The 27,110-nt window shown below is 26.8% G+C and overlaps 2 protein-coding genes and 1 long non-coding RNA gene across 4 annotated transcripts; 2 read left to right on the plus strand and 1 right to left on the minus strand.

The window, feature by feature from the left end:
* The first annotated feature begins 2,509 nt into the window (after nucleotides 1-2,509).
* On the plus strand, nucleotides 2,510-9,421 carry LOC135926070 (uncharacterized). The gene is made up of 10 exons (XM_065461740.1): nucleotides 2,510-2,605; nucleotides 2,649-2,801; nucleotides 2,848-2,927; nucleotides 2,970-3,069; nucleotides 3,115-3,933; nucleotides 4,021-4,236; nucleotides 5,960-6,007; nucleotides 6,230-6,538; nucleotides 6,716-6,914; nucleotides 8,772-9,421. The coding sequence occupies exons 1-10, from the start codon at nucleotides 2,539-2,541 to the stop codon at nucleotides 9,382-9,384; spliced, it is 2,604 nt and encodes an 867-aa protein (XP_065317812.1). The 5' UTR covers nucleotides 2,510-2,538; the 3' UTR covers nucleotides 9,385-9,421.
* Nucleotides 9,422-13,874: 4,453 nt separating this feature from the next.
* LOC135931687 (serine/threonine-protein kinase VRK1-like) lies at nucleotides 13,875-26,486 on the plus strand. Of its 2 annotated transcripts, none has more exons than XM_065468956.1 (13): nucleotides 13,875-14,013; nucleotides 14,062-14,196; nucleotides 14,239-14,291; nucleotides 15,961-16,030; nucleotides 21,268-21,497; nucleotides 21,563-21,661; nucleotides 21,747-21,882; nucleotides 21,978-22,104; nucleotides 22,194-22,252; nucleotides 24,074-24,229; nucleotides 24,477-24,585; nucleotides 25,710-25,828; nucleotides 26,092-26,486. In XM_065468956.1, the coding sequence occupies exons 1-13, from the start codon at nucleotides 14,007-14,009 to the stop codon at nucleotides 26,457-26,459; spliced, it is 1,668 nt and encodes a 555-aa protein (XP_065325028.1). In that variant the 5' UTR covers nucleotides 13,875-14,006; the 3' UTR covers nucleotides 26,460-26,486. The 2 variants fall into 2 exon arrangements, with proteins under 2 accessions (XP_065325028.1, XP_065325029.1); XM_065468957.1 differs by having other exon boundaries at nucleotides 26,088-26,222.
* On the minus strand, nucleotides 15,260-15,836 carry LOC135931688 (uncharacterized). The gene is made up of 3 exons (XR_010573122.1): nucleotides 15,556-15,836; nucleotides 15,415-15,497; nucleotides 15,260-15,374 (listed from the first exon to the last, which is right to left on the minus strand). It is a non-coding gene; the product is annotated as an uncharacterized LOC135931688 (long non-coding RNA).
* Nucleotides 26,487-27,110: the final 624 nt, after the last annotated feature.

Below are 27,110 nucleotides of genomic sequence, written 5' to 3' on the forward strand. Positions count from 1 at the left end.
AATAAGAGCTACTTTTGCACTTTTAACTGCCCATTAGCCCCCAAAATTAAAGATAACCTAATTCGCCAAGTCCTTAACAAAGGCAAACAAATCTTCAACTTTAAAACTTAGAGGGATAAATCTAGAGAACAAAAAACGCCCTAATAGAAAACCCCCCACCAGAAATTATGTCGACCTAGATCCTATATCGGACTATCAATAATCACATCGTCTATGTTAAAATTAAGTATAATATAAAAAAAACTCTACCAAATGTACAACGCTATTTAATCACTAAATTTAATAACACAACTCTAAAACTAATAAATCTTCAACTCCAAATTTTATTTGCCAACTAAATATATTATGAAAAAAACAAAAATTAAGAATTGATTGTGCTAATGGATATAGATTATCATTATCAGCATGCGGTAAAACAATTTCTGGGAAATATGGAAACTCGATAAAGACTACAGAGACGAATCGTTGACGATGGGTACAGATAATTAATATTCGTTCAAACTCGATACTACGGAGACAAGTCATTAACTTTGAGCAGATAACAATATTTCAAACTCGATGAAGATTACGGAGGCAAATCATTAAAGTTGGTTCAAGATAACTAATATTCGATCATAAACGATGCAGCCAAGGCCTACTTCAGCGAGATTATTGGTAATTTGAAAAGGAAACCACTATACTATCAAAGATATTGGAAGGAAGATAAAATATGTCGGTTCTTGTGAAATATTATGGAATTCTATATTATTCAGATAAGAAGAAAAAATATATATTCTTCAAAATTTTCAATATTTGATGGTTAATTGATAATAAAATAGTTTGGAATTAATGATAATCGGTAATAGAAATTCAAAATTTATAAACCTGAATATTTGACACGATTGAGAGAACCCATGATGAATTAGATTAAAAGTATGCCTATTCTAAAGTCAACGGGGTCAGGAATATGGGGGTTGAACGAGCTCATTTATGGAAGGCGTGTCATATTAATATTTAAAATTATTTATATTTAAAAAATTATTTTGTTTAATATTAAATAGTCGCTGAATTTTATATATCAGGTGTAGAACTCATGATTTCTGTAAAGTATAAAAAGAACGAATTTTATATTTATAATTAATTTTTTAAAAAAAAATATATTTAGTTAGCGAATAAAATTTGGAGCTGATTTATTAGTTTTAGAGTTATGTTGTTAAATTGAGTGAGTTATTATACCGTTGTACTACTGGTAGACTTGTTTTTTTATTGTACTTAATTTTCACAATCTAATATTAAAACCATTCTACATAACAAAATATTAAAATACTCATTCCATTAATTAGCACATTAATTTTTTAATTTCTTACATATTATATATATTTTTTTAGTTTATAAATTATATTTTTTATATATATTTTTACAATGTTACGACTTTGAAATAAACTAATAATATAAATTAAATAAATATGTATTTTATATAAATGTATCTGTTATATAATATTAGTAAAAAATAATATAAGTGGATATATTATAGTAACAGTTTATAAAGAGGGGTATATTTCCAAGGAGGCTACAGAGGACTAAGTCCCGCCTGCTAATTCTTTGACTTTTCCTTTCCAAATTTTGAGGAGAGGCTGAGCGCTCCGCCAAGAAATTTTAATATTTTTTAAAAAGTGTTAAATTTTAAACAATTTTTTTCTTCTTTGTTATAAAAACTAAAATTTTTATATAGTCAAAAATAATTTTGCAAAATTTTTTAATTTTAATATCTTTTTTATAACCACATAGAAGTTAGGGTATTGCCACAAAATCTAGAATAAATATTAAGCGTTTTGGCATCCCGAAAATCTAAATAAAAAAATATATAAAATATTTGGCCAAAATCACAAAAATGTAAGAAAAATATAAATAAGAACCTTGCGCTATTTGGCGAGAAACGAATAAAAGGAATCTGCCAAATACTCTATAAATATAAACGATTGCTAGGCTTCCAATATATAGAGGAAGATATTCCTAATGAAAAATTTAAAAAATTCTTTAACTGCGGGCTTCTAATGAATTTGATTATGATAGATAATTGAGCGAGTTTAAGAATAAATAATTTGTCAAATTTAGTGTTTACAAATATTATTGGACCTTTGATATCGAAATGTATTTCATATCTACCTATTAAAATGTGGTATAGAGGAAATATCGTGGGCCAAATAAGATTTTTTCAAAAAATAAGACCAAGTAAATCAAGAAATGAAAGATATATGGGAATTTTTTGAATACATATTTAATTTGTGTCATAATTATTAAAATATAATATAAATAAAGAAATTATTTATATTCGTAATTAAAAAAATTGATTTTATGTATACAATATTTTCTGATAATATATAAAATATTGTAGCTCCACCTTCCAAGTCAAATTTTTAAGCAATTTACAACTGCTTATATAGTTGTAGTTGATTCTTAGTATAGCTGCGTTGCTAAACTAGTCAACGTTTAAGACTCATCTGATAAACCATTTAATTTAAATACCAAACGTCTATCTATCGCACATATCTTTAAAAAATGGGGAAAAAGTTAAAAACTGGAAAATCTAGGAAAGATAAATATTACAAATTATCCAAAGAAATAGGTATTTAGATTAATTATTTGAAAATTTTTAATTTATTTTTAAGGATACAGATCGAGGGCAGCATTTAAGCTTATTCAATTAAATCAAAAATATTCATTTCTTCAAAATAGTACTGTTTTATTAGATTTATGCTGTGCACCTGGAGGTTGGTTACAAGTGGCAGCAAAAACATTACCAGCCTCGTCTGTAATTATTGGTAATATAATTAATATTACATTATAGTATCTTAAAATCATATTAAGGAATTGATCTTGCTCCTGTGAAATCTCTACCTAATGTGGAATTATTTCAAGAGGATATAACTACAGAAAAATGTCATCATGTAATATATGTAACAATTTTTTAAATTATATTAAAATATTAGTTAATAAAACGATTTTTAAAAACATGCAAAATTGATTGTATATTACATGATGGTGCACCAAATTTAGGAACTAATTGGCTCCTTGATGCTCATTCACAAGGTACAATTAAATTTTATTATATAAAATATATTTTGAAAATTTTAGTGAGGTTAGCATTTTATGCTTTCAAATTAGCAGTCCACTTTTTGGCTCCAGGTGGTACATTTGTTACAAAGTTATTTAGGAGTAAAGATTATGATTCATTACTCTGGGTGTTTCGAAAATTTTTTAAAAGTGTTGAGTCAACAAAACCTCAAGCTTCCAGAAATGAATCAGCAGAAATCTATGCTGTTTGTCAAGGTTTTATCCATTACAACAAAGTAGACCCAAAATTTTTGGACCCTAAGTTTATTTTTCAGGAAATTGATGACATAATTGTTAAAAATGCAATTGAAAATAAATTAGATGATAATAAAAACGATAATATAGGAAACATGGATCTAGAATTGAAAAATGTTCACTTACCTTTAGAGGATATTGTTAAAGATAATAATGATATGCCTAAAAGTAAGATTCAAGAAGATGAAACTAAACTTAAACAAATTATAAAGTATGAAATAGGTGATTATAAAGAAATTCAAAAATTAAAATTTCGCTTGGAACAAGATTCTAAAGTTATAGTTAATATAGATGATGAGTCTGCCACTCAAAATACTAAAACATTGATATCTGATATAGATTATATACTAGCACATAGCCATAAGAAAATTTTGAAAGAATCTAATTACAAAGAAATTTTATTAATAGATCCTAGAATTAGAAATCATCCTCTGACTACACCCGAGGTCAAGGCACTATGTTCTGATCTCAAAGTTTTAGGCACTGGTGACATTAGAATATTGATGAGATGGGCATTTAAACTTAAAAAACAGCTCTTTTTAACAACTATCAAAAACACTTCCAAGACTTCTGAAACTGATAAAGGTATGATATATATTTTTTGAATAAACAGAAATTACTATTTATACCAATTTTTTTAAAAAAAAATATTATTTAATATTTTAACAAAAGATTTGGATTTCACTGAAGAAGAAATGGGTGAAAAAAAAATTTTGGCCATAAAGCTAGAATCAGAACAGCTTATTAAAATTAAAAGGCGTAAAATAGCTAAAATGAAGGCAAAATTAGCAGAAAGGATGCGTCTCCAAATGGATTTACCTCATGATATCACGGACACAATACACAATGATGATCTTTTTGATTTGAAACAAATTAATAAGAAAATGAGTAATATTGTTTTATTAACTATATATTTTATTTATGTGGAGGCTTCTTCGAAGCTAGTTTTAATAAACTTTCTGTCTAAATTAATTTTTTATGATTATTTTCTATATTTGACAATTTTTTAAACTAATTATGATTCATTATGCTATGAGAACCATAATTCTATTCTCATTCAATTATTTTATTTTTGACTTATTTTTTTGGGAGATTGGAATGTTTTTAATTCTAAAAGTAATTGTTGCTATATTCCCTAAACATCCTTGTTTTTATTCTGCAGCTACCTTTATATTTAAAAAAAACGATCACTATATATTTTAAAAGGAGATTAGTTGGTGACCTGAAGCACAGGCCCATTGCAAACGATAGGGCCAAGACTCCAAGCTGTAAAAATTAGACTTTTTTGGATACAGTCATCTTTGTCTCTTGTGGATTGATTTTGATTTTTTTTTTGCTATTTAAATTTCCTTCCATTTATCCTGCCAATTTTGCATTCCAATTTTTTGGGTGCTAATCATGGTTTGGATTTCCCTTTTTTAATATTTCTTTTCACTGATTTAGGTTTTATTTTCTTAGGGCTTAGGTAAATAGGGGTTTGTTAACGTTGTCAAATTTATTTTTGACTAGGGTTCTTTTATGGTTACCTTGATAGCAGAAAGTATGACACACCACATTTTATTTATAAAACGTAAGAGTTTTCCATTCAATTTTTTTAACTATCTTTTATATAATATCGAATCTGTGCATCGTCTATTGAGAGGCATTCGACATTTAGAAATATCTGATAATATTTTCACCATATCAAATTTATCACCTTCCGTTTGATTTATGGTAGAAGAAAACATTATAGAAAAAATTAAATTAAATTTTCCATCTACTTATGATAAACGTTTGCATGCCTGGTGGTTTAATATAGGAACATTAAAATCTTTACATTCTTTCTCATTTTGCAAGCCAATGTATAAAAGATCAGCTCATCAAAATTATTAAAAAAATAAAAAAAACTGTTGGAATAATATAAATTTTTTTTTAAATGACATGAACGATAAAAGATATTAATAAATAAATTTAATTATAGTCGATAATAATGTTAGAGATCTGCAAATCCCAGGCCAGGCCTGGCCTATTTTCGGAAAATAATTTCAGTTCGGGCTGGGTCGGATCTAATATATTTTTATAAAATTACGGGCCGGCCCAGATCAGGCTTAAATTTTTAAATAGATATCATTACGATTTCTTAAAAATTGATATTTTTTAAAATTCTTGCAAGAAACAAGGCGCTTATATGTTCGGGTGAACCGGGCTTGAGAAATAAGCCCCAATGCAGATAACATTTCTTTTATTTTATTATATTTTGGAAATATAATTGATAAACTAGTATAATTTGCTTGTACAATGATTTATTTTTTTATTTCAAAATTATAAAGGCCTATTTTCGGAAAATAATTTCAGTTCGGGCTGGGTCGGATCTAATATATTTTTATAAAATTACGGGCCGGCCCAGATCAGGCTTAAATTTTTAAATAGATATCATTACGGTTTCTTAAAAATTGATATTTTTTAAATTGCAAGAAACAAGGCGCTTATATGTTCGGGTGAACCGGGCTTGAGAAATAAGCCCCAATGCAGATAACATTTCTTTTATTTTATTATATTTTGGAAATATAATTGATAAACTAGTATAATTTGCTTGTACAATGATTTATTTTTTTATTTCAAAATTATAAAGGCAATATAAAATCTCTTGCAAATGCTGAAAAAATATTGGGCGCCAAAGGTAACTTTTGTGTGATATTTAATTTTTTTTTATTTATGGTATTCTTAAAATGTTTTGTTTGTATTCTTTTAAGAGAGTTTCAAACGCTTCGGAATTAAAAGGGCATTTTTGAGGGTAAACTATATATTTAAAAGGAGATTAGTTGATAACCTTAAGCACAGGCTCATTGCAAGCGAAGGGGAAAGCATATTAAAAACGTTCATTATTAATACCATATATTAGAAAGTGAACTCATTCAGGATCTAGTTTATGACCCTAAAGACAGGCAGGAAATCAAGGTGGAACAATGGTTCGATAGGCCTAGCTTTAAATGGTTATCCCAAAATTTGCCCGAATATCCTGAGGCCCAACGGGATACCCAAAGACATTCTCGAGAATCAGATTTTGACCAAACTGACGAAGAAGTTGAGGATGACCCAAAAAGAATGATGGTTGACGATGAAATTATTACGTCGGAACATGATATCGAATCAGATACCCAAAATGAGCTCAGATGGGAGACAGGCAACCGAGAATCGAGTGTCGATTCAGGTACGAATATTTTGACATTTTCAGGATCCCTTGAATTTTACGATTCCTCTATCTTTTTTTTTAAAAAAAATTTAATGACAATTTTTTCAATTTAAACTTTTGTGTTTAAAATTATATATTTTATGTAGTTTTTTTTTGTGCTAACCTTATTATTAAATAATATTAACATCTTCTTAGCTATTGGAATGCAAAATGAAATGTCGGGTGAAGAGACGGAGGCTGAATCCGCGTATGGTAATGACGGTAACGATACTGAAGCGGACAATATGGAAAACGACAGCGGTAATCTTGATACACCCGAAGAGATGTTACTCGCGACCTATATGGTTCAATCTAAGAAAAAGAAGAACGAGGTCGAGGACGAATCTTACCATAGGTTAGTTTATTTATTCATTTTGAGTTGGTTTTTTTGGATGAATCTATCATCATTATATTTTTTTATCTTAAAGGTAAATTGGAGTTTTAAATTATTATTTAAATTATAGTATAGTTTGGTTACCCGTTTTACATTCATGTATCACGTCATTAATTTTATTATTATTTTGCGGATTATTTACTTTATTTATAAATGCACGAGAAAAATGGTTATTTTTCCTTCGCCTTACTCAAACCTACTCTGAAACGTTTCAAGCCTCAGAAATAAACTAAAAATTCAGCTTTATGTAGATTGGATTAATTCGCTGGTTTGGAGTTGGCTAGAATAGATTGAATTTTACCAAACTATTTGTATTGATAAGTATGGGTATCTAAAATAGAGATTAATGTTGTTAAAAAGCCCAATTCATGTCGATTTTTAAAACGGCCCAATTAAGACTATAAGCAAAATAATATTGTGTAAGCCTGGTGATTTTATTCATAGATGGCAGAAAGGTTTGGGCTTTTATTTGCCTGAGGCTAGTGCAATTTTAAAAAATTGACCCAAATCGGGCTTTTTAACAATACTAATAGAGATATATAGCTTAATATATATACAAGCCACCTTGAAAGTAAAGTTGGTAGACATCTAAATGGGGTAGGGGGGTAAATTTCTGAGGGAGGTAGAAGGTAGGTATCTAATGGTTGGTTAAATTTATTATGGGTTACTAATGACATATTTAGATAAAATAAAGCAAAGTATATTGCTCTAATAATTAAATTATAGGCCTATTTTAATATAAATAAATTATCAAACATAAGCCAAACTATACTATATATTATTGCTTACAATCACAGGCATTAAAATAAAAGTCCCCCCCCCCCATCCGGTCCGATTTTTTTTTAAAATTTTTCCTGCCCGGCCTGATCTCGAACGAAATTTCTTTTTTTATTTGTCCCGAAAAGCCCGACCCGAAATATAAATTATTTGTCCCCCGGCCCTAATTTATTTAAATATAGAAATTTAATATATTTTTTATTGTAAAAAAAATATTCTACAAATAAAAAATATTCGCGCCTTATTTCTTGCAAGAATTTTGAACTATATCAATTTATTTGAACGAATATATATTACAATTTACTAATTTCTATAAATGTTTATATTAATTAATAGTATCTGCTAAATATTTAATGTAGCTTGGAGATTGATATTTAGGCCATTAAGAACTCAGTAATCAACTGTATGCGAATTTTTTTTAAAGGGTTGGTCTCGAAATTTTTTTTATGGGGGGGGGGGGGGGGGGGGTTGCTTCCCGTGAATTTTCTGTCTTGCAGACTTTGATTCTGATTCCGAGAGTGACTCATTATATTTGTGATTTAGTATACGATTCAATTTTTCTTTCTTTTAAAATAAAACAATAAAAAGTATTATGACTTATTTGGGTTTAATATAAGTCAAAATATTTTCATTTAATAAGCCAGAGTATGAAAAAATTCATTAAAATATTATGAACAAAGATTTTATTTAAAATTTTTGATATTATCTTCTTTAAAGGTATTTTGGTTCCCGTTCTGAATCTCTAAGAACAAAAAAAATTGAGGATATCGTTTATATTTTATAGAAAATTTTTTAAGAAAATTCAAAATTTTGCTATTTAAATTGAGATTTTAACAAAATCGATTAAAATGGAGGAAATGTTTACTTTCATTATTATATTATTTTTAATATCACTTTTAAAAGGAAATATAAGCTAGATTCCCAATTTTTAGCGATTTTTGTTTTCGTCAATTAGAACTTATCCTTTTTGGCATATTTAGGTAAAATTTGATCAGAAATATCTGTTTTGTAAAAAAAAACATTCTTACCATATTAAATTAGGTACACTTTCGGTGAAAAGGCTACGTCACTTCCGGACTGGTTCGTGGCCGACGAACGTAAACACTATTTTAAACGATTGTTGCCTCCTCAAGCTCTTCCTTCCGAAATTGTCGAAGAAACGCGTTTGAAATATGGTCAATCTCTTAACTCTCGACCCATCAAAAAGGTTCTTGAAGCCAGGGCGCGCAAAAAAAGACGCGCAGCAAAACGCCTTGCCAAAGTAGTAGATAGAGCGCAAAAATTGACGGCCTCCATTAACCCCTTCGGTATTCACGGCGATAAAAGTGGAGAAAATGATACGAGCGCCGCTAGTCAAGCTATTCAGCGTAACCTCATAGCCCGAGCGAAACGCACGCGAAGTATCGCCGCGTCCTCCAAACGGGACAAGATGTATGTGGTGGCGAAAGGGCGTAAAGGAAACGCCGGGACAGTTTCCTCTTCGAGAAAGAAAGGTAGAGGTGACAAAAATTTAAAAGTCAAAAAGGTGGATCGGCGAATGAAAAAGGATGATTGGAAACGGAAAAAAGAAGCAAAAGGGAAAGGGAAGGTTAAAGGCCGAAAAAGAGTTAATACTGGCGGAAGTAGGAAAAAGAGCACTGGAAGGAAAAATTGATTAAGAAAATTTTTTGTTATGATTGCATTTGTGTGCTATAAACGATTTTGATTGTAAATTATATCTTTATATATTGTACAAACATTTATAATAAAGATTAAATTAATATTATTTATTACATTCACTTTGAAAAAGGTTATTGAAATTAGTTCGATATTAATAATTATGCTTAAATGTTTTTCGGTTATTAATATATTGTCTGAAGGGATTGACAAATTTTAAAAAAATTACTAGATAAAGATACAAATACTCTTTTAAGATATAGATACAATATATATTTAAAAAAGTTTAATAATATATTAGATAATTAAAAATTTTGTGGGGTCAAAGAGAGCAAAATAATGCTATATTTAAAAAAATTGATGTGCTTCTATTTATGTAAGCTGCGAGTATCAAGACATTTGTCTTTAATATAATTAAATATCACCACCTCGATTTCATTAGCCTCATTATTTTTTGAAAGAATATTATTAAAACAAAAATAATTGCCCTCTTCAATAAAAGAGGATGATTTCTAAGGCTGGTCAAATTCATTAACCCTGTCCTTAAAAATGGATGTGCAGTAACCGATTTTGCAAATATTTTTTTTATCATCAATATCATCCCATTTAATTTTAAATAAGGATTTAAATGGTGGCTACCATTTTATATTAATAATAAAAATATTTTCTACTTTTATTCAACCTAATTTCTATGACTTTAACGATAGGCAAAAACCTAAACTTATTTTTTTTAACAAATAAAATTAGGACCTAGTCCCCAAATTATTTTGCCTCGCAGCTTATCAATAGTTATTGCTAAAGGATACATTGCTTTAGGATACTCGTTTAGATTTACATTCAGCGTCTACATGAGCGGGAGGGGTAGGAACAGTTTGTATCCTATTTTTTGAGGGGGGTAGGGGTAGGCGGCTTTAATGGGGGTAGGATAAATTTTTGGGGGGATTATCTATTGAATTTTGAGATGAAATAGTACAAAATTTATTTTGTAAAAATTATTACTTTTATTATAGAACTATTATAATACAATTCATCGATTAAATATATATATTGCAAACAATTTTACATATTGTTTTCCAAATAAAACTTTCTGCTATCCTTTTAAATTACATTTAAAAGGTTTAGATATTTCAGCAAGCTCATAAAATTATAATAATAAATTCATTGTAAATAATGGAGGATTTAATTGAAATTATTATCTAAAAAATAAATCCTTTAGATAATTTTTTAGGGGGGTAGGCAAAGGTTTTTGAAGGGGGTTTGCATCCAGTGAAAATCCTGTCATGTAGACGCTGTTTACATTTAATATCTTTCAACTTTGTAAAATTAAGTTTTTCCCAGTACTGGCTAGGATTAAATTTTATTAAAGACTATACCAACGGGTTATACATATACAGTACTATTAATATTATTAGTGGGAAATTTAAAAGAAAAATTTTTAATAGTTTAACTCAAATTTAAATTAAATAAAAATTTTAATATATCAAAAAAAGAATGAGAAATATCTGTATTTTTTGCGGCTCAAATATAATTTAAGTTCTTTGATTTGCAACAAATTGCACAATACCAATTTTCTTACATTTGTTATATGCTGCAATTGTGACTAGACAACTTTCATCTAGGTTATAACTTAACCCACATTTATTACTCATTATAACCATTATCGTCAAACGTATTGAATTTGGCTTTACTATGATTCACACATATTAGTTTTAAATAGATGTTTATAATAATTATCATTATTTTTATTTATCTTATGACACTGACATATTTTTATCTGATATTTCTTGTCTGCACCCTTAGAAGCGATTGCCAAATATAAGAATAAATTGGAAAGTCAATACGTTATTGTTATATTTCGTATATTTATAAGGTTATAATATTCTACGTTATTTGAATAATATATTTGTTATATATTAGTATAGCGCATTTATATTTGATATAATATAAAAGGCCAGTTAAATTGAATAAATATAGAATAGTATATATATTATATACACAAGAAGTGAGAATTATATGCGCAATTTTCGGGTGTAGACTTTTTGTCCAAATCTTTTTATATTACCTATGGACGTTTAAATTATAGTCCTGGTGAGGCTTGCTATACAAACATGTAGCTCCTCATTTTCTTCCCCTATATTTAACATATCCTGATATTACTGTTCCAAATAATAAAATATTAACAAGAATAACCTATTAAATTCGATTAATGGAAGCCAACTCAAAGAAAAAAACTATTACAAAGGAAAAAGTCATATATGTATTGTTATTAAAGTGAAATAATAAAAGCCAGAATTATCCAAACCATAAATGATTGCAATGTGGATAAATTTGCTGCAAATTTATCTACCAAAAACAGAAAAAATTTATATTAATCTTGGCAATATGATGGTGATAAAAAATCAAATTAATATAATTTAAATATAATCTATTTATAAAAATATCTATCATTTTTATGTTAATAATAAATTCAGAGTGAGCAAAAGTTTTTTTTATCAACATTAAATATTCGCAGAAAAGAATATTTGATTATTTTATAATATAAAAGATAATAATATTACCCATATGTAGTGTTGTTAAAAACCCTGATTTGGGTCGATTTTTCAAAACGGCCAGATTAAGATTTTAGCTGAAATAATATTATGTAACATTGAAATTTAGATATATGTCTAATTATTTCTGCCAGCTATGAGCAAAAGCTTTAGGCTTCCATAATTTTATTTTGGTTATAATCTTAATCGAGCCATTTTTAAAGTCTACACGAATCAGGCTCTTTAACAACACTCCCATATGTATAAAGAAAATCACTTACACACTAATTACTTCAGAAAAATATGGGTGTTATGCAACATATCAGAGTTGTTAAAGTAGCGCGCTAACTTTTTTGGTAGCTATAGCTAATAGCGGCTACTTTTTTTATAATTATTTAATTTTTTAGCGCGCTACTTTTTTTAAAAAAATATAATGAAGGTAAGTATAAACATGAAAATTTAAATATAATATCATAATTAATTATAATTTTTATGATTTATTATTTAATTTTGAAATAGAAATATATTTTCAATTTGTAATTTATATTTTCATTTGTATTACAAACCTAAATCACGGGTTAATGATTTATGTCATCGCCTATGGATATCCAAATCGTTGAAAGTGATTCAGACAATGATATTAAAGAAATGGAAAATACCAGGGAAGAAAATGTTTTTAATAGCTATAATACAAATTTCTCATTCCCTAGATTTGAAATTTTTTTTAAAATAAATATAAAAAACATAACTGGCTTCAAAAAATATATTTCCTCAAATCAATCCAGTTATAACCTCAAGAAACACCAAAAGGTAAATTGTCATTTTTACATTCTAATAGTATTTATTTTATAAGATTGTTCATACCAATAGCTTTAAGGAAATGGAGAAACATCTAAATAATTTTGGCATAGGCGACTCTCCATCCAAAAAGACTAATTCAATTCAAACCAAATTAATTAATAATACAAATGACAATATTTCTCAAAAATTGGCCTATAATGTTATTGTTGATTTTATAATTGTTACAGTTCAGCCAATGTCCTTGGTTGATAATACATCATTTACCATGATGATTAAAACTCTATACCCTCGTACAACAATTTTATGTCGCCAGCCACTAATGAGTAAAATAGCAGATAACTTTAAAGTGATGAAAGATACTCTAATAGTAGAGTTATCATATATATGTACCACGGCAGATAGTTGGACACATAACACTAGGTAAAAACTTATAAAATGCAACAAATTACCATAAATATTTATTTTTATTACATTATAATCAAAACTAACTGTAATATTTATAAATGTTGATTTTTATATATTTACTATACAATAATATTCTAAGCAAAAAAATATAACAAATTTGTTTCTAAATTTTTTTTATAAAAAGTAGCTAAAGCTATTTTTGAAAAATAATAGCTAATAGCGAGCTACTTTTTTGACAAATAGCGATAGCGGTAGCGTGCTACTTTTAAAAGTATCGATTAACAACTCTGCAACATATTAACAGCTTTCTTAGCCTTCAATTTCATTACCATAATACTCAAAGGGAATATATAAAAATCCAACTGAACTTACAAGTGATGTATGATCTATATAGATTATTGTTAATCATTACCTTGATATCATATTTATAGACATATATTTAATTTTAAATTTAATATTGAATTTATCATATTAAAAAAGGATCAGTGTGATCATGTGAAAAAGATATCAGTTAATAAACATAAACAATATGAAAATCATATTCTCAAAAACGCCAGAGAATGAAAATACTTTTTAGTATTATTTATAGAAAAATAATATACAATAATATAATTATTAGTTTTATACATTCATTTTTATACCCATGAAAATCCATATTCAAATTCATAAGTTAAAATTTTATGTTTACATTATGTTATACAATAATTTATTGAATTTAAGGAGAAGTTATTTGGAGATGGAATAATATTAAGGGAAGCAATCCTTTCTTTGTAAATATGGACGATTCGTCTGATATATAAAATATTTTTATTGTATCTCCGACCGCTTGTGGTAAAGCCTTATCCAAGGCGCGGTTAATTTTTCGTAAAAATTTCAAATTTTATGAATGCCGGGTAATATACTTATATTATACTTATTATTTTGAATATCGTTTTTTCTAGCTAAGAAGAAACCCAAAATTTTACATAAATTGCCTGAAAAATTTCCTGCGAATGAAATATTAACAGATTTAGTTGGAAATAAATGGAAATTAGGTGTTCAAATTGGAATAGGAGGCTTTGGTGCTATTTATTTAGGTTATATATGTTGACAGCTTTTTAAAATTGATTAATATATAGCAATTCCTCATTTATCTCAATCTAAGACCAATTTAGAATATGTTGCCAAAATTGTGAGCATAGTTCTTATTAATTTTAACATTTTGTATATATGATAAATATTTATATTTTAAAGCATATACACTAAATGTAACTTTAATAAATATTTTATTGGATTAATAAATCTTTTTATTTCTGATTTTTCTATTTCTTTTGTAAATCATTTTTGTGGTTTTTCTTAAATTTGTAAATTAACTTGGCAATATGTTTCAGTCATGGGTAGAATCTACAAATGACCCTGACCAATTGGGATTTCACTTTTGCCCAGTAAAATTTATTCTCATCCTAATTCTATTTTTTCACTTAGGTTGCCCAGCTTTTTTTAAAATCGCTTGACACCAGTTTTTCTTAAAAATAAAAAACCTTATTAAAAATATATGTAGTTTAACACCATAATAAACAATTATTTATAATATTAGGGAGTTGTTAAATTAAAATACTCAACTTTCTTGATTATCACTTCTATAGAATTTTAAAATTCACCAATTAGCCTAATACATAACACAATATGTCTTATTTCTGTCAATGATAATTAAAATTTAAGATTATGGTCAAAAATATTATTTACAAATATCTTATGATAAGATATGCTGTATTGTCATCCTTATTTAAATGGAATTATATTCTTTGCTCACTCACCCCAAATTAACTTCTGACTTTGCCTGGTCCTGAATTCTTCATGTGATAAATATTTTATTTTGTTTAATATATATATACATGCAAATATTTTGTTTGAAGGATAGATAAAAGTATATAAAATACTAATATTCTAAAACAAATATTTTAAAAAGGTTTGAAATTATAATTAGAATGCAAAAATAATAAATTATTGACATTTTTGGGCTTGTCCAACCTGCCACAAAAAAATTTTTCACTTGTTGCACTACTACTTCGTACACTAAATATTATCTTGTCTAATTAAGCTAATTTTATAGACCATATTATATTAAAATTACTAAATGAGTATTTACTTCTTTTCCTTAAGTTTTCACTAACTCAAGAGCTCAAAATAACATTCAAACGTAATTCAACTAGCTTTTTTGAGATAAAAGGAATATTTTTATCAATATATTCCCAAAATACTTTTCCTCTTGTCTCTAAAAAATATTTACAATATGGTTAACAAAATATATATACTTGCCACAACTTTTGGGGGTATTTCTTTAATTAAATATATGTTGAAGTTTGATTCTGTATTTCGTATTAAATCCATTACTCAGCTTCAATTTGTTATGTTAATTAGAGAAATATTGAACTAATCTTATTACATGATATTACCTGTTACAATGTAGTCATTATTTTTACAAAATTTTAATTCCATATACAGACATTCACAATTTAATATAGATAAGAATACTTTTCTTTCTCTTTTCACCTCTCTTTTCTTAAACAAAAAATGAGTTAAACAAATATCCAAGGTATCACTAATTTTAAAAGGTTGTATTAAAAAAGCATTCAAAAAATATAACAATATTTTTGTTGAATTTTATATTCCACATGAAATGAGTATAAATATTTTTATTTATATAAGATCTTGTGCCTGAATTACTGTAATTTTTTTTGTAAATTTATATCTGGTACTGGCCTGGCACTGGTGAAAAAAATTGGTGTACATCACTGTACAAATATCCAGATAGAATATTTTAAATTATGGCTTTATTTAATTTTATAAAAATAAATAAGGAACCTTTTAACAATGGACCATTGTTTACAGAGATGCATTTTTATCAAAGATGTTGTAAAAGAGAACAAAGTGATTATTTATTTCATTGATAATCAAAAATATATTATATTTAATGCTGTAAAGTAACCTTGATAAAAGTAACGTCGTTCGTTATTAATCAGTTTATTATTTTTGAAGAAAAGGAACGCCATTCGTTACTTCATGGGTAACGAGTAACTCTTTTATTTTTTTCTGAGTAGCGATGATGCAAGACATTGTTCGTTACACATTTTTTCCTTAAAAAATATAGGAAAAAAATATAATTTTATTTTATATTATGACATTTTAAAAATTTTATAAATAATTTAAGCCGAGTTTTTAATACCAACTACCAAAGTTTCTCATTTTTATTTTATTTATTACATTTTTATTGTTGAATTTTATACAATTTTGTTTATCTAAATAATATTGAATCAATCAAGGTGTTTTATATTATAAATGGGTAATTCCATTCCAAATCGGTAACTTTTCGGCCCAACCTTTTTAATTTCTATAAAATTTTCTATGCTGAGAGAATACCATTTGAAAGCATCGAATCCAAAATTTTAGCTTCCTAGTACTCATAGTTCCAGAGATATCAATGGTCAAAAGTGCCAAAAATGATCTTTTGAAAAATACGATTTTTTGAAATAGATATAAGTTAAAAAATAATGATTTTAAAAATATAAGTTATGTCATTTTGTAACTCTATTAAAGGCCTTTTATTAAATATTAAGGATTTTTTTGAAATAATATTGTTGCGGTTTTTATTTACGTTATAAATTTTAAACATAAAAATTCCAGGTGTTTCGCTTTCCAAATTTTTTTGAATATAATATTTTCTTATTCTCCAACCTTATATCTATTCATAAAAAAATTTAAACTTGGGACAGCCATGGGTTTTTTAGTTATTACGATTTAAAAAATCAAAAAATAAATATTTTTTTCAAAAATAGATGGCGCTCCTTTATAAAATAACGTGTTTTGTTATAATAATTATTTTTTTTAACTTTTTTGAACATAAATAATAAGATTTTCCAGCATTAATATCATTAAATGGGATTATTTAGCTGCGGTTATAATCATTTTTTTTTATAAAAAATTTTAATTTATCAAAAAATTATTTTATAAATTTTGAAGATATAATAGATAAATTAAAATTCATGAAAGATATTACCTATTTTCGGCTTTACATTAAAATTTAGTTTTTTTGACGCCATGATAATTTCGTTTTGCGATAAATTATATATATACGCCCAGTAGCCGTTGATGGGCTAACTTATGTTAAAATATTATTTTTTGGTATGAAAAGGATATCTTGTGCAGCTGGATAAAAAAAAGAATTTGCTGTCCTTTAGGGTGAAGAAAATTAATTTTTACTTCATCTCTAATTACATTCACTTCTTGTACAAATCCTAACCACCAATCGTTTTCATATGCACATGTTACATATCTTCTAATCTCATCGATTAACAGATCCTCACGTGGATATCTCCACAATAAATGCCTGCGAATTAAAATATAGTTTAGTGTTGAGTTTAGTTAAGCCAATCGGAAACACTGCATGAATTTTTTGTGTCCCGGGTATTGAGATAGATTTACTAAATCTATCACTTAGCCTTATCTCTTCTTCCTCATACGGTATATTGGCATAAGAAAAATTTATATTTTTTATAGCTCTTTCGCATATTTATAAAATTGTAAAGGTGTAATTATTTGATCAATATAAGGTCTTTGTAAGCTTGCCTTGGCAACTAACCGTTTTACTGTGCCGCCTATGCCGTCGCAGGCACTTTTACCATGGCTTTATTTAATTTTATAAAAATAAATAAAGAACCTTTTGAACACCATGGTAGCAAACATTGATGAAGTTTTTCCTATTTTTATATTGCGCTGTTGAACCATAGTGAATTTTTTCTGGTGGAGTGTCGAATTTATTTTTTAAAAAATGAATCAAATGCTATTGGAATAAATGGAATGAAACAGTATTATGAATTAAGGATTCTGATATTACCATACAACTTAGATTGTTTATTTGATCTCCTATTTTATAATAAATTGAGAATGGATGCAACGTAACTTGCGAAGTTGTCCAATGATAACCCTGAACTTCGTCTTGGACAATAAAGGAATAATTTTCTGAAAAGTCACAAATAATTAGATAGTGATTATTTTCTAAACTATTTTTAAGGTTATTGTGAAATGAACTTTGTTAGCAAATAAATGAATGGCTTATGAGAATATTCATTTTATCGAAAAAATAATTAATAAATTCGTCTGAAGATTGAGAAATAGTCTCCAGATTTGTTCTATCTACCGAAACCCATTGTTTAAACGTAACAAGTGCTATATCATTTTTTATAAATAATTTTCCGATGGGTTCTTTTAAGAGTGCCGAGTCAGGACATTCGTTGCAGTCAACAAAATAACAAGTGGGTAACGGGGGATTGCAAATCATTCTGTCTATAACATCTCTATAAGTTGTTAATGTATCCTCACCATTTTTAGTCAATGTTGCTAATTCACAGCCTAAAATCATAAGATTAATATTCTGGTGTATGCTACAAACACATACACTATTTGTTCGGCTAGCCCCTGCTAATATACAATTTTTGGTCTTAAGCTAGCAAATTTTGAAAATCCAATTGTTAAGTTTGAATTACTCGCCTTAAAATGATTATATATTTCAAATTATTATGAACTTTACCTTTTTTGAGCGTTCACTCGTTCCCCCTTATCAATGATAGATATGCAATCTTTTTTTCCTGGTAATACCCTACTAATTTCATCATTGCAAAAAAAATTTTTTAACAATATCAACTGTTTTTTTATTGAGATATTTTGCAGGCTTTCGATTGGAGTTGAAAGAATCCCCTTTTCTTCTAAAATGATTTTGGAATTATATGGCATATGATATCTAGCGTTGAATGTCGTTTTTATTTTATTTGCGCTCCAATTAGGAGGCAGAATGTTCAGCATCGGTTAGTTTTTTTTCTTAATAGGAGATATTCCAATTTCATTTAGAGTTATATTGATTTTATCTATTGATGTTGATGCTGTGTGTTATTTACAAATTCTATCAGAATTTATATTTTCAATATTTTTTTGTGATAACCGTTTGCGACATTTATCACAAATATAGTGTTCCGCCTCAATGTTTGGATATTGTGTCATTCACGTCATGACTTTACGCAAGTTCTTTTCATAATTAAAGTGTTTTGATTCTTTAAAAGGATTTACGCATTTATATTTATACATTATAAATAATTTTAAGAAGAAATATAATTAATATCAAAATATTTGTAAAATAAAAATTAATTAATATTAGGTCAAGTGCATGAAAACTTGCTTTTATCTTTCAACAATTAATTATTATATTTTCTTGTAGGAGATATCGGAATCTTAACTATCTTTTTAGGAAATTCAATCATTTATTATAATAACTAATTTTTACAAGTTATCAATATAGCAATAATAATAAGTAAGCCTATCAAACGATCAATAAAATATTTTTTCCTGAATGCTGGAAAATTTTATTATTTATTTTTAAAAATGAAAAAAAGTTTAAAAAAAATAATAATTATAACAAAACACTTTATTTTAGAAAGGAGCGCCATCTATTTTTGAAAAAAATATTTATTTTTTGATTATTTTAATCGTAATAACAAAAAAAACCATGGCTGTCCCAAGTTCAATTTTTTTTTATGAATAGATATAAGGTTAGAGAATAAGAAAATATTAAATTCAAAAAAATTTGGAAAGCGAAACACCCGGAATTTTTATGTTTAAATTTTATAACGTAAATAAAAACCGCAACAATATTATTTCAAAAAAATCCTTAATATTTAATAAAAGGCCTTTAATAAAGTTATTAAATGACATATAACTTATATTTTTAAAATCATTATTTTTTAACTTATCTCAATTTCAAAAAATCGTATTCTTCGAAAATAGGTCATTTTTGACACTTTTGACCATTGATATCTTTGGAACTATCATTACTAGGAAGCTAAAATTTTGGATTCGATGCTATTAAATGATATTCTCTCAGCATACAAAATTTTATCGAAATTAAAAAGGTCGGGCCGAAAAGTTATCGATTTGGTATGGAATAACCCAAATACTATATGTCAGTAGTACCTTTTTCTTCATATGAAGATGATTTAACTCTGCCCAAGTCCCAGAACATATTTAAAGACATTAATTCCATTTGTAAGTGTGGATTTTGCCCAAATTCAAATATTTAAACATCAATGTCCAGCTCAAATCTAAAAAATATAAGAAGGTAAAAATATGAATTCAGGTTAAATTCTAGATAAAAATAATTTGATGAGAATCTGAATGAAGATTCTTGTGAAGAGGATCTAATAGAAAAAATTTGAAAATTAAAGATCATTCTTTAACCCTTTATAACACAGGTGGGAGTATGTAAACACAGTCATTTAAAAAATACTAAAAATCTTTTGATATATTTGTCTGGATCTTTTAGTTGCTTAATATTTTTAGGTAAAATATATATGTGCAAATTTAATTTTGATTTTGTTTGGTAGTTCATGAGTTATAAAGGTTTTTTGAGCTCAGGGTTCACAAACTTTTTTCATCTGTTTTAGCATTGATATATTAAGCTTATGCACTTTTTTTTTACTTTATACAACATCAAATGTATTTAAATAATTTTTTTAAATATATTATGTCATTTTAAAATAATTTGTCACTTTTTAATTCTCTTGGCAAAAGCTGTCATAAAATTTTAAATTAACAATTGATTCACCTGTGCCATGAAGGGTTAAATATTTTTTTATTGATTCATCCAATTGGAAATTTTATATATTAAATAATATACAACACTCCCCACTTCCACCCTCTTCGCCAATCGAATTTGGGTTCAGCACTGTGAAAACTATTAAGCACTAAGCGTTCTTATTTTTCTGATCAAAAGTTTTAAAATCAATTATTGTTAAGAATAAATAAAAAATTATTTCAAAATGAACTTATAATACATTATTTTTGTATAATTTTATTTTTATTATCTATGGGGGAAAAAATTTATATATATAATATTTAATTTATATAAGTAATTAACGAATATCGCGTTTTTATTTATTGAATAGCGAAACGTGTTCATTTTTCTCAAGATAACGAGTAACGGCAACGCGTTCCTTTTTTTACGCATAACGAGTAAAGCGTTTTTTTTTGAAGTAACGTTTACAGCACTAATTATATCATACACATCTGGCCCTTATTTTGTTATCAGAAATTGATTTTTATATTAAATAATTTAAATTAAGTTGAAGAGTGGATACATAATCACAATAGTGTCAGGAAGATTTTATCCTTAGCGATTCCCTATTACATAGCTTGCGGTAGTCACACCTTAGCCTCCTCACAAAATAAATATAGGTTTTTGATCATGGAAAGATTTGGACCAGATTTGGAGAAGACCATTTTTAATCCCAATGTTCACAACAAGTGTAATGCTAACTTAAGGTCTATGATATGTCATATAGCGATCAGATTGGTAATACTTTAGTTATTTTTTTTAAACTAACTATAATAATTTATGAATTATATTTTTATACCTAGCTTTATGCTCTCCAATACATTCACGAAAAGGGGTATGTTCATTCTGACATTAAAGCCTCGAACATTGTTCCTGGAATTAGCAAATCACATTTACATCAAGTATTTTATTTGTTCCTATATTTTTTTATAAATCTGAATTTTATTTTTTTTATAAATAAAATGTTGTTTTTTTTTAAATTGAAAGATATTTTTGTTAGACTATGGCTTGGTGTCAAAATACAAGTTTGAAGGCGAAAAACACAAAACTTTTAAAATCGATAATAAGAAAGGTCACGATGGAACCGTAGAGTTTACTAGTATCGATGCCCACAATGGTACAGGTTATATTATTTTTATACATTTCTAAAGAATGAATAAACGATAGAGTAAATGAGACGAAGAAAAATATATAATCTTATAATAAATAAATATATAGAACCTTCAAGAAGATCAGACTTGGAAGTTTTAGGCTACAATTTGTTAAGATGGAGTGTAGGGAAACTGCCTTGGGAAACCAATACCTTCACAAACAATCCAGAATTAGTTATGAAAGAAAAAATCAAGTAAAAGCTTTTTTTCAATTTGATTATGGTCAATTCTATAAAAAAAATATATCCTTATAATTAATTTTTTTTCTTCCCCAATCACTTAGATATCTCAAAAATATACCATTGTTGATGAAAGCCTGTTTTAAAAATAATCCATTTCCTGGTTAGAATAAATTATATATTTTTTTATAATTTTAATTGATAGCTATTTATCTATATTTGCTTTACTTTATTTATTGATTTAGATTTTTCTAATACACTTCTATTTTTATTATGTTTATCTCTCGGCATATCTTCATTTGCTATCATATTCATTCAATATCCTTGCCAAATCCTTTATTCCACAATGGTCTGTTAAATATCTTTCACCAATGAAGATGTTATTTGACCTCGGAGGGCATCACCATCATCTTTCTATTTTACCATCTCAATTGTAAGTAGATTTAAACGCCTAGTTTGGGAAGGTGGGATGCTCTCTTTTATTAACTACATCCTCTTTCGCTTCCTCCTGCGCTCATCTTAACATACGCCCCATCCTTCATCTATTTCCAATTTTATATGATCTTATTTTCTTCTCCTAGCCGTAAGCATCATTTTAAGCCTTGGAGTCATCCATGGATACTGGGATTTGGGGGGGGGGGGGGGTAGATAGATTTAATACAATTTTTTAAGTTCGTTACTTTCAGGTCTGGAATATTTTTATGTCTGTCAAAGAAAAGATATGATTAGTTTTATTCCTTATAAGATGTCCCAAGTCTCTATCAAATCTATCTAGTTACCATTGCCAGTTTAATCGTGTCGTAAATTTTATGGCATGTACTCATGGGTTAAGGCATACTTATTATTATGGTGTCCGCCTCTTTCCCTCAAAATATTGTTCCTCAAAATACGAATAAAACAATGAATTTCCAATATAAATTTTTATAACAAAAAACGAAAAACTTGTAAAAAAATAATATATAAAAAAACAAGTTAAAAATACATTAATTAAAATTATAATTTCCCAAAATCATGCCGAAATTCACTAAAAATAATATAAAATAAAAATAACTAAAAAAATTGCAACACCTAATTACTTCAAATTCAAAATTTATAATCTAAAAATTTTAAATATTAACGCGATACAACTAAAAATAAATAATATAATCGCATAATGTTCATTCATGATGATAAACGGAAAAGTTTGTCGTTACGACACTTACTGACTTTAAAGTCCAGTTTAAGCCAAGCTTGAACAATAATTCCATTTAATATATTTTCCCGGTAACTAAGAACGTTTCATTATGATCCTCTTTTTAATAAATTAATGTATTTGTATCAAATTTAGCAATTTATATTAGGTAATAATTTTCTAACTTCCATATTATTTTATGCAGTTTCAACTTTTTTTTCTTAGTTATGGAGCATAGGCAAACAACTTTTCTCATCATAACCTAGTCTCACGGCCATTATCCATCAGTAACCCTCACGACTTCAGTAATGAAATTTTTTACTAGCTCATCTGATACATTTAAATGACTTTCTATACTCTTAATGCCTTTAAATAGAAATTCTATTTGCTTTCTCTTCCACACAATATAAACATAGCATTCCGAAATATCAGTCCTCTTTGATTTAGCTTCATTACACGTTATAAATACCATGCAATAATCAGGCGTTCACTAGCACTTATATATTTTTATGTCACTGTTTATGGAAATATTAAATAAGTTTGGTATATCAAGTTTGACTAAACCGTGACTAATTAATTTATAAAACTTTTTAAGTAAATGAATTCCAGTACTTCGTATCTCAGCCAGAGCCCTATTTTCCTCCACATTATTAATCCATAGGTACTAGTACCATTACTATAAGGAATTTAGATCTTAGGGCTTATTAGTATAATATTTATAATTTAATCTTGTTTAAAAAAAAGCATTTACATGTAAATTTATAATTCTTAAACTCGATTTTTTTTCCCAACTTATAATACTTTTTCTGCCAGTTGAAATTCAAAAATACTTTCAATACTTCAATCGCTTGAAATACGAGGAGATGCCAGATTACGAACTTTTAAGAGAAGATATTTTCAACGCGACTCTGAAGCAAACATTTAAAATAAACTACAAAGACGACTTTTTTCGGCCTTCTAATTCTTCAAGTTTTCCTCATTCATTTATTAATTATTATCATGCAATGAATTTTTTCAAATTTCTTCTTTGTTTATTTTTTTAATTTGAGCAAAAGGATTTAAAAAAAAAATTAATGTGGGCAAATGCTCAAACTCATCGTTTAAGTTTAACATTTTAAATAAAATTCCCCCAAAATAATTAATTATTATACTTACTCTTTGTACATTTATTAGTAACAATTACATTACATACATTTAATAAAAATGTATTATTTAGTTCAAGTTGAAAACTTCAAGAAACCTCCTACTGTCGTTAAGATACCCTACGCCAAACCTGGTAAATCAACTGTTCCACATGTCATAGTTAAAAATGAACCAAAATTAAAGTTATCTTAATTTTTATTTTACATAAAAAGCGTCTAATTCTGTGTAGGCCTACAAAAAAACGAATCGAATAATTGCGCTATTCGTATTCGTACGAATAATAAAATCATTATTCGTTTCGATTCGTCGAATATTCGATTCGAAAATTTTTCTAAAGCTTATAAAATATTTTGCAAAAAAATTTTTACAGATGTTTAAAGATGACACTTTTAAGGATTCTCCAAACTAATTGTCATTTTTGCATATAAAATATAACAAAATTTTAGAAAGTATTTCATTATAGATTTTATTTATTAAAAATACTTTAGTAGCATAAATTTCCTTTATTTAATTATTAATATAATTTTTAGAGGTGATAATGACAATGTAATAGAGGATGAAGATATTATAATGCACTATCTGAATTAGATTGTCTTTAAAATTTGCCAAAAATAAGGTTACTAAATGGGAAAAGGATTTTCCTTATCAAATAATAAGAACTAGTCAAAAAAATTTAGTTATTTATCTGCCAGGAGCTCGAGAATATGGGAAAGAGGCACACTCTATAAAAATGTTTTGACTTGTTCATAACATCAAAAATTATTAAAGAGAAACAATTAAATAATTATATTTTACTTTGAAGCTTTTCCTTTTCTTCCATTAAACTTTTTCAGCAAATATAACTTGTTATGATTTGATATTTGATAATAGGAAATAAAATAAAATAAAACGAAATGATATCCACTAGGAAAATTTAATTACTTCTTTTTATTTTACTTGCAATAAAATATTTGCGAATAATTACGAATATTTATATATAAATAATTTAGAATAATACGAATAATTTTCCTCATTATTCATATTCGATTCGAAATTTCGAATCGAATAATTGTGTTATTCGTATTCGTAAAATACGAATCGAATTGAATCGAATATCAAATAACAAATAATTCGTTTTAGGCCTAATTCTGTGTCCTAATTTGGAGTGTTTTTTTAAACGTTAATCTCAAAATCACCCATGGAAATTAATATTAAAATACTCTTACGCTTCAATTAGGACATGGGGTAATGTAATATATTTAGTAAAAAATATAATATTTAATCATATAATTTTTATATCTTTTATTTTTAAAAAAAATTTAAATAGCCATAAAAGACCTTTGATATTGTCTAAATCATCGTCAAATAGTGAAACGGATGAATTATCCGAAGACTCTAATTTTGGTGGTGGGGCTCCTTCAACATCTAGAATCCCTCCTAATAAAAGTCTGATATTATTTATATGTTTTTCTTTTGAGATCATACTTTTAATACCCGCAAAAAAGTTGCGAACCTTTTATTAATACAATGAATAGGTTTCAATGTAATGTAATTCACAAAATTCTATGGTTTTTTTTAAAAAAATAATTTTAGCTAAGATTTATTTTTAAGAATGTATCTATAAGATAAGTATTTTTATCATCGTTACATAAAAAACTTATTGTATTGTACTCCTTACATCCTTTATTTATTTTTTTTAAACAAGAAAGACATAAAAAGTGATTGCCTTCCGCACTTTAACCACCTTTCTTTACCAAGATCATTTATCCCCCCAAAACTACCTTCACTTATAAACAACAAAAAGCACATGAGAAAAAAACTTATATCTCCTCCCTCATATAAGAATGTTGCATTATTTACCCGATATAATGGCGTGCCTAAGCCCAAATCACATAACACTAACCACAACAAAAATGTGATAGATTGTAATCAGACTAAATACATGACTCCACCCGAAGAATTTTCTACTACCCTTAAGAATAATTTTATGAGCAAAGATTCCGTTAGACGAAGCCCTAGGTTCAATCATAGTTCCTGCGACTCTTTGTTTTCAAACGATATTAGTGTTTTAAGATGAATTATAACAGCCTTTTTTGTTCGCAAAAATTAGAACAAATTTATATGATTATTATATTATATAAATTCAAAGATATCAAAATATATTATTTTATACGATAATATATTTTTAAACTTACTTTTATTTTTTTAGAATTAATTATTTTAAATAATAAATTTATTTTCTTACATTCAAAATACCTAAACATTTGAATGTGAATATAAGTAAACTATTTAAAAAAAATTTTAATATAAATTAAAATAGTTTTTATTATCATTGATAAAATGTGACAAGAAATTATAAATAGTTGTACTATGTTTTTTATCTTGATATGGAAAGAATAATTTCATAGAGTACGTAGTTCGGCTTATTACTAAACATCTGGCTGTTAAGTCGTCTATATTTAGGCTCCTAAACTAAGTAAAAATAAGTGGAAGAAAAATATGAAAATTAACAATGTCATCAAACACTTAAAGACAAAATAAAATGGAGTTCCTAATTAAACGCTGTTTAGTCTGGGCTACACAGAAATAAGTCGATCCAGGATCAGCCATATAGTTTGTGTTTTTTTTTGAAAAAATTATATTTATAAAAGTTATATTTATTAAAATAAATTAAATGATAAATATATGGTGAATCCCAATAAAAACAACACGAATTTCAATCCGCCCC

The sequence above is a fragment of the Gordionus sp. m RMFG-2023 genome, chromosome 1 (genome assembly GCF_954871325.1).
Source record: "Gordionus sp. m RMFG-2023 chromosome 1, tfGorSpeb1-WG-v2, whole genome shotgun sequence".
Lineage (NCBI taxonomy): Eukaryota > Metazoa > Nematomorpha > Gordioida > Chordodea > Parachordodidae > Gordionus > Gordionus sp. m RMFG-2023.